The 8,890-nt window shown below is 43.8% G+C and overlaps 1 protein-coding gene across 1 annotated transcript in view; it reads right to left on the bottom strand.

Moving 5' to 3' along the window:
* LOC107102287 (arf-GAP with Rho-GAP domain, ANK repeat and PH domain-containing protein 1-like) overlaps positions 1-8,794 on the bottom strand; it is a 21,300-nt gene extending 12,506 nt beyond the window's left edge. Inside the window, exons 1-11 of the mRNA XM_015401530.1 lie at positions 8,781-8,794; positions 7,085-7,287; positions 4,899-5,330; positions 4,190-4,276; positions 3,739-3,895; positions 3,570-3,665; positions 1,565-1,669; positions 1,361-1,421; positions 1,162-1,282; positions 566-830; positions 281-480 (exon numbers count right to left, since the gene is read on the bottom strand). Of these exons, the coding sequence (XP_015257016.1) occupies positions 281-480; positions 566-830; positions 1,162-1,282; positions 1,361-1,421; positions 1,565-1,669; positions 3,570-3,665; positions 3,739-3,895; positions 4,190-4,276; positions 4,899-5,330; positions 7,085-7,287; positions 8,781-8,794 (1,741 nt within the window). The remainder of the gene's footprint in view (positions 1-280; positions 481-565; positions 831-1,161; positions 1,283-1,360; positions 1,422-1,564; positions 1,670-3,569; positions 3,666-3,738; positions 3,896-4,189; positions 4,277-4,898; positions 5,331-7,084; positions 7,288-8,780) is intronic.
* Positions 8,795-8,890: the final 96 nt, after the last annotated feature.

Raw genomic sequence — 8,890 nt, 5'->3', positions numbered from 1 at the left:
GTCAATATCTACAGACTATGCGTGCTCATCCAATAGGAGAGAATCCTGAAAATTCAAAGGCTGGATGCAATTAGTCTGTTTTTCTTTGAAACCTTCAATCTTTAATCTACCTGGATGATCTTATTGATCTGGATCTATAAAGTGACCCCAGATGAAATTATGGGAATCGGAGCATAGAACTAAACTGAACTGAACAGTTTGCTATCCATCAGCATCTCCAAGGACATGCACTCAGTGACTCCGCCCCCTCCAGACCTTCTGAGATATATTCAGTTCCTACCTGCACAGTTGTGACAGATAACCAACAGGAGATTGACAGATGCCCACTCAGGATTGGGCGCCCCACAGTCACCGCAGACTTTGTTGTAGGGGTTCTCCCACAAACGCATCGCCACATGGCTACAAGACACAGCGCTTTGGATGGTGGAGTTCAAACTGTTCAACCAGAGGGACAAGTCCTTCGACGACTCAACGGACAGGCTGTAAAACAGAAACAAGGTTAGAAACAGAGCTCTACCTAACAGACAAGAGGACGTGATTGGATGGACAGGTGACAGTTCCGTACTTGAAGGTCTTGTACGGAGAGACGAGAGAAAAGGAGTGCTTTCCTATAGGTTTCACATTGGCCAGGTTCAGGGGGACCAAGAAGGAGGCAATGCCTAACTGGAAGCTGTCTTTGCTGGGGTAAATCCAAAGGTCATGACCCCAGACCGCAGCATAGGCACGGCTCCGAGTATCCTTGATGGTGATTTGTCCATGCAGCTCAGAGGGAGTGGGGCTTTGCAGGCCACGAGTCGCCAACAGAGATGAGACCCATCCTTCTTGAACCTCTAAGGAACAGGAAGAAGAATAGGGAAAAAATTAGGAATCAGGGAAAGAGGTTCTACTGAAGCTGATCTATTCTTGCTTCCAACCCTGGATCAACTGCTTTGCATCTTTGTGACAACCAACAGGGCTCTGATGGCTTTGATTCTGACAGATATTCAAGAAACATTCAATCAGGATTCAGTGGATTTCTTGAGAGACAGAAGTTTACTTCTGTTTAGAACATTTTAAAAATATCCGTACTGAACATGACAGGCCTGAGTCTCTGAGTAGTATCTATCAAAACATGTCTCAGGAGGAAGACAACAGGCAACTGTGTGCAAAGCATTGACCTACCGTTGTTATGAGCCATGAAATCATAGCGTTTTTTCCTGAAGTAGACAGAGAAGCGTCCTTTGTCCAGACGCTTAACGTTGGTTATACTGGAAACATGGAACAACACCTCGCTGAACCGGTCCTTCTCAACAAAACAGAGACCTGTGTCAGTGGGCAACACACATAGAATATATTGCTAAAATGAGCTAGGAACCCTTACTGTACGCTTCTTCCTCAGGGACATCAACTGGCCATCCAACGTCACCCACAGCACACTGTATCTGAGGGACAGAGACCAAAACATCTTGTGATGTCCACATGTCCATCCATCCATCCATCCATCCATCCATCCATCCATCCATCCATCCATCCATCCATCCATCCATCCATCCATCCATCCATCCATCCAGGTTCTGGTCGGTACCTGAAACCCTTCCAGACATCCAGCCAGCTGGCTCTGACCACGGCGCTCTGAGGAGCTGACTCTCCACCGCCTCCCTTCTTCCTGGACACTCTGATTGTTGCCGCCCTGGAGAGCAGACAGACCAGATTGAGGAATCACACAGCAGAACCTTTAATCATGGTTTAATTCCTTAAACTGCTCTGTGTAGTTTTCCCCCTATATGTTCTGGTGGCCTCGCTGGCCAACAAGTTTGGTCAGAATTCACCATCATCAGTCATGGACCGTATTGGAACCTGGTGATTTGTTAATTGGCTCTATCCATTAATGAATGTCTCCTTAGTCTGCCCTTGTTCTTTACACCATCTGCTCACTTAATGGCACTAAGCAGCTGGGGGCAGGACCCGTGTTTAAAGTCTAGGGGAGCAAAGAAAATCCTAGACTTTCTAAGAAGTTTAAAACGTTTGCTCCTGACACCCCTGTGTTTCCCCACTGTGGGACAGCAGAGGATATTTCTCTTCTCATGTTATCTATGACTCCATGTGGTGCATATCTGTGGCTTCATCTGTCAGTGTTACAAAGAATCCAGGATAAAAGCCTTACATGGCTTTTATTTTGAAGGAACAGGAGATTTCTATGAATCTCCTATTCCTGACCAATGAAAAAGCACAGTGATGTGGATAAAATTGTTGGTACCCATCATTTAATAAAGGAAATACCCACAATGGTAACCAAAATAAATTTAATATCACAAGAGTAGTAACAAATTACAGTCATTTATGGGATTCTTTATAAAAAAGAATTATATAGAAAAATAGCATATTTACTTTTACTAACAGTAAATTATAGAATTCTTCATCAATAAGACTTTAAATTTAAGATTATTGGCACCCCTCTAAATATCACTGGATTGTCTCTGGAATGTCAGGCAGCATCTAAGCTAACCATAGAATCCGAACTATTTAGACTACTTTGATCCAGATGAACTTTCAGAGTTAGCAAAGTTATCATCTTCACCTAAGCCTTCACATTGTTTGTTAGATCCAGTTCCAACCAAGTTATTTACGGAAGTATTCCCTCTGCTTTCCTCCTCAGTTTTAGATGTGATTAATCGATCCCTGTCACAGGGATATGTACCTCAGGCTTTTAAGGTAGCTGTAATTACTTAAAAAACTATCTCTCCCAGATGACTTGGTCAATCATAAGTCTGGGTTCCTATGAAAATTAAAAACAGAGATAACATTTACACTGTACACGTCACACTGTTAAATCCAGAATATATTTTAAAAGCTGCTTTCTCACATATAAAGCCCTAAATAACCAAGCTCCATCTAATATCAGATATCTGATTGTTCCTAACAGAATGCTTCCCTCACCATCTGCAAATTTCCTAGTGGTTCCTAGAATCTCTAAATGTAGAATGGGAGGCTGATATTTCAGCTATCAGGCTCCTCTCCTGTGGAACCAACTACCAATTTTAGTCTGTGAGGCAGACACTGACCACTTTTAATGCTTAAAACTTTCCTTTTTGATAAACCTTATAGTAAGAGTAGCTTTGATTATCCTGAGCTATCTCTATAGTTATGCCTAACCAGCAGTTTGCTGGTGAGGAGTGGACCAGAATACATTCTGGGAGGAGCGGAGGTCTAACTGACAGGAACAGGAATCGACTGAGAGCAAGGATTTAGTCTAGAGGTTGAACAACTATTATTAAATATTAGGTAAGGGAACCATCATCTTATTCCAGGCCAGGTTCTGTGATTATTTTTTCAAAATAATTCTATTGAAGCATAGCTGATGCATTATATGCAGGTTTAAGTTATTTCTGTGACCTTCGTGTTTTTTTCTCATATTAAATTAGTGGAACCAACTGTTTGGTCCACATGTGTATATTTTCTAGAGCTGCTTTCATCAATCAATAGGCCGTCATAAATGTTAAATAGTTTGTTTTTTTAATCTTTGAATATTTAGCAGCACACAAACCAGGAAACGGGAGGACCTCGTCTAACTGAGAACCTGTTCTACGTACCTGGGAGTCCTCTGCTTCACCGGTTTGGTCTTTTTGTTTGGAGGGAGCGGAGCCGGACGAGTCGGCTTCATAGGACCAGATTGGTTGGATGAACCTCTGCAGGAAAAACAAAAACAACACAATGTAACGATAAGAAGAAGAAGAAATTATTTTAGCATCACTTACACACCTGGGAGTAGCCGGGTCAGAACCAGGATCTTTATCCACAGATCCATCTATGCAACCAGAAGCAGCAGGGCTAGCACCTGTTTCTTCTTCCTCATTGGACGACTCCGTTTCAGCTTCCTCCTGGTTGGTCCAACATCCCAACACTGTGACATATGGATCTTGGTGGAAAGACAGGAACCAGAACTCATTACCCAGTATAGATATAGGATAAGGGAAACATATCAGAGGAAAAACACTACAGCAATAATCAATAAATACTGTAGGGTCCAGTACATCTTAGAGCAGCAAACCTCTCATCAGAAGAACTCAATAAAACAAGAAAGTGGAAACTGAAAAAATAAACTACGCTCAGATGAATGTGGATAGGTTAAACCTGCTTTAGAAGAGCTTGAATCAAAAGACATGTCAGGATTTACCAGAACAAAGACAGGATGAAGCCACCAGTACAGTACCTTCTTCAGGAGAATCTGAAGGTGGAAGTCTGACTCCTGCAGTTGGGTCCAAAGATGTATTGACCAGCTGTGAAATAGCTTCAATCTCTGGACACACATTCAGAAGGACATGGACAAACAGGTGTTACCACATGAAGGTTGCCTCACGTTCCTGGATCAGTCTAAACCAACATTTATTGGCGTTTGGTCCAGTTACTGGGTATGTTCTAACAGAGCACTCCCAGACACCTTCACCCATCCAAGTTAAACAGATTAACTGACACAAACTCTGGATCTACAGGAAAAAATTGAATTTAAGGAACATGTCTCAGATGATTTGGATCCATGTGATAGTTGTGACAGAGATGCTAGACCAGGAAATGATCCGGTAACCATGGATACTTTCTATCCGGGATCCCAGTGGGGGGTTTAAGGGGGACCTGGGAAGTACTGCTGATAACTTGGACCTGGAATGGCCAATGGCCTGTACTTTTAATGCTACTATATGAATAAGACCTGTGGAGTTGGACTGAAGATTATCTAAAGATTGAACTATTCTGAAGAGCAGTCTTTGCTTTAGAACAATTAAACTTCTCACAGCTTTTAGGTAACTATGAATAAATTCAGCAGCTACTTCAACATGACTTTGACCTGGTCCTTATTACCATCAACCTACAAATCTCTTAATTTAGAACATTAAAAGTGGTAAATCAGAAATAAGTAAGTTTACCTGCATTTATATCTCTAGATCCAATCTTCTCCACTGAGGGGGGTGGCTCAGCTGAAAGGGGTGGGGCCGATGGATTGGGAATGCTGCTGACAAAGTCAGCCAAGTTGGAGAAGTTGCTCATGCTGCTGATGATGTTGTCTAAACTTTGAGAACTTGAGACTGTGGGAGCTGTTGTTGGGGGGCTGGGGCCTAACTGGGAAGGGTTAGCCAGTGCTTTAGCTGCTTCAGCTAAACCAGGTATCGTTGTAGAAACGCTGTCAGTTAGGCTGTCTATGGAGGGCGGAGCTTGGGGAGCTGAGGGGGTGGAGCCATTTATGCTGGTAGCCATTCCTGCCAGAGATGGGATGTTGGTGGCGATGATGTTTGTAATCCCACTTAGAGTTGGGAAGTTGTCCTGCTTTGACCCAGCAGGTAGAGGAGCAGCATCCTTATCTGAGGGGGAGAAGAAAGTGATGTCATCAGATTACATCATTGGAGAGGTGTAAGAACTGGGCAATCAACACTTCCTGGTGGCACAGAATTCAACAACCAAGGAGCTACAGCCTTAAACCCCCCATCCCCACAAGGCTTAAACTGTGAAACTGTGTTCCTGGGGGCCCGACCATGAAGGACGCCCGGCTGTGCAAGGAAACTAGACCTTCACTTTCTCCTGCTGTATCTGCAGAATCACAAGTGTGAGTTTAGATAACTTCTGAAGTTTTGCTGCCATGTGGTTCTGATAACAGAACCAGTCCTGATCCAGTAATGCTGCAGGTGGTAGGACAAGCTCACCACCACAGAAGGAAGGCTCAGTGTCTGCTCTCAGAGGCCCAACTGGCTAAAGGGAGGAATGCTGGAGCAGACTGGTTGGACTGGTCCTGCTGCAACAGATCAGCAGCTGGGAAACACCAGAGACAACCTGTTCCCAGAGGACCGCCCTGTCAGACTCTGCATGATAGAATTTAAACTTAGAACTGAAAGTAGAACCACAGTCAGATGATGATGATGATGAAGATGGTGATAGCATTTAATCTCTTCGCAAAATCTGTTCTGTCTGATTAGATAAGTTCTACTGAATCCGAACAAAAACTCAGGCAGGATCAGTCTCAGCGACAGCAGGCCTGATGTTACAACCTTAAGCTTCAGGGTTTTTTCCAGCTCAGTCTGGTTCTTGTCACATGATGACATCATTACAGAGGAATAATCTGATTCCAGGTTTACAGTAAATGTTTCTTGCCTCATACAGGAAACATTTGCATTTGGATTATTTACCTGCTGAGAGCAAACTGCTGATTGTAGAGAACAACAAACTGAGGGCTGCAGCTCTGAACATCAGCTGAAGACCCTGTATCTTTCAGCAATAAAACCCTCCAGGGCAGGATTACTTAGCTCCATCTGTTTACATTGATGATTGATAGGTTAACTGGACAATCAGATTGCACCTGAAGTCACCTGTTAACACCCTGAGGTGGAGGAGAACTATGGCGTATCCATCCATTTTAAAATGTAGTCCAGGGTTGTCTCAGAGATCCTCCCTATTTAATATATATAGAACACTATATGATTACGCCATTTTAAATGAGTGTCTGAACTTCTGGAGGATTAAAAAGTAGTGGACTCACTTTCCCACACTGCACCTTGAAAAGTACTGGTCCATGTTCACTAGACGAGCAGATATATCCCACAATGCTCTCCTCGCAAAGCATCATTGGATTTGTGTTGGCGACAAGAAAGAATAAAGATGGCACAGGAACCGTGCAGGGAGAGTTATGTGCCCAACAAGGAGCTAAAAGTAGTGATTATCTGACTGAACGGTCAATTAAATGAGATCACTATAAAGTCCGCTATATAGTCCCCACTCTATATAGTGATTGAGGGGTTTAGGGGATGTGATAGGTAGATGATTGGAGGAGATCTGGATCCAGACAAGAGGTGCAGATAGAGGCTGCTGGAGCTCACAGCTGCCAGTAGATACAGAGTAGGGTTAGGGGTACAGACGTTGGCCCTTTAAGACCAGGGGAACGCACACTGGCGTTTTCAGACCAGGGGAAAGGACGCAGGCCCTTTAAGGCCAGATTAACATACGCTGGCCCTTTAAGGCCAGAGAATGGTCGCTGGTGCTTTAAGGCTGGGGGAACTAACACTGTTGCTTTAAGACTGGACTTAAATTGTGTGTGAACAGGTTCTGCCTGTGGCTCAATGTTTACCTGTGCTCAGGTGACGCCCTGCAGGGACACCCAGCTGCTGGCTCTCACTGGGCAAGGCTCTGAAACACAAAGGCAGAATTAGCTGAAGTTGGTTTCTCTTTAGTTGCAGGTTGCAGGTTAGCTCACCTGTCCGAGTCGTTGTTATAGCTCTTAGTGCTCCGGACTCGAGGTTTAGGAACCGGAGGAGATGGAGGAGGAGCCATCTGTAGAACAATAACAGAACCATCAAAAGAAATCCATGGATTTGACCATAGCAATTCCTATGGGTTGAAGCTGTCAGGAATGTCCATATTAAGTTTCTGAGATTTGATCAGTTAATTAACTATCGGTTCTCCTCTGGTTGGTGTAACAGAAAGCCGGGAGGCCGTCAGAAAGATCTGGACCAGGTTCTGAGGGTTCAAAGGCTTTCAGTTTTTGGAATAGAACCAAAGTAGAAAAGAACAGGAGAGAGAACAGAACAGCACCTTGACAAAGGAGAGAACAGAACCTTAAATCTAACTCCTGCTTTATTTGAACATGTTCTAATAACACAAGAAAAAAAGCAACAAACATCCTTCATCCATCCATCCATCCATCCATCCATCCATCCATCCATCCATCCATCCATCCATCCATCCATCCATCCATCCATCCATCCATCTACATCATCATCATCATCATCATCATCATCATCATCATCAATCATCATCCATCCATCCATCCATCCATCTGGTCTTAGGGCCAGCATCATTAAAGTTCCGATGATGTTGAAGCTTTTTCTCCTTTGCCATGTTCGATATGTTGCCCTGGAGCTCCTCACAAAAGCAAGGAGCTTTTAGAAGCTTTCCTGTCTGCCTAGAACCAATGCAGATGTTCTGCAGAACTCCTCACTACAGGGTTGGAATATTTATGGAAACTTTTCATCCAGATCAATTTGTTTCCCAAATTAAAGTGTGTCTTTGAAGATGTTCATGTCCTGGACTGAAAAAGTCTGAAGACACCAAGTTTTTCATGCCACCTTCAGTCATTTTGATGTTTAACCAGAGCTCTGCTTGCTACTTTGGAACCTGTTTTCCCAGGTTTTTAACTATGTTCCTTTCCTAAGTAATTTCACACAAACTGGGCTGCTGTCAGAAACAGCACCAAAAGGCTCTGTTAAAATCAGAGTTCTTACCTTGGAGTCGTCCTCTCAGAGTCTGTCAGATCACTGCAGCTCACCTGTTTAGACCCGGCTCTACCTGTGGCCCAGGTGTGTCTGACTCTGACTCTTCCTCTTCTTCACGTGTCTGTTCTTGTCTCAGCACTGATAAAAACTTTCTGTTGGATTGATTCTGATCAGGTGCTGGCTTCCTGTCTCTGTGACCTGACTGTTCTAAAGTCTCTGACTCATCTGGGAAGATTAGTGGATCATGTACTGGGCCCGCCTCCTCAGCTGGTCGTAAGGGGGGTGGTCTCTGACAAGTTTAACCAGTTTGCTTGTCTCTGCCTGGATATTGGTTGCTCTCAGTGAAGCTTTGTACAGTCTAGCCTCACCTGTTCTACCTGCTGCAGGAATGTGGGCGGGGATTCCTATGGCTGTGATGAGTCATTATAGAGATTGTTTGTGTGTGTTTCTTTATTTTAGCCTCTTAGGACTGGTTCTTGTGTATTACCTAAACGTTTGAGGACCAACAGGACTTAATAATAATAATTAATAACTGAACTTTATTGATCTCACATTGGAGTTAGCATAGAGGTCAAGGTTGGGTAGAGGTCAGGATTAGAGTAGAGGTCATGGTTAGGGTAGAGGTCAGGGTAAGAGTAGAGGTCATGGTTAGGGTAGAGGTC

This window comes from Cyprinodon variegatus, unplaced genomic scaffold, assembly GCF_000732505.1.
Source record: "Cyprinodon variegatus isolate N-32 unplaced genomic scaffold, C_variegatus-1.0 Scaffold1231, whole genome shotgun sequence".
Taxonomy (NCBI): domain Eukaryota; kingdom Metazoa; phylum Chordata; class Actinopteri; order Cyprinodontiformes; family Cyprinodontidae; genus Cyprinodon; species Cyprinodon variegatus.
The sequence above is the reverse complement of the archived record's forward strand: the minus strand, read 5'-3'. Positions and strand labels throughout refer to the sequence as shown.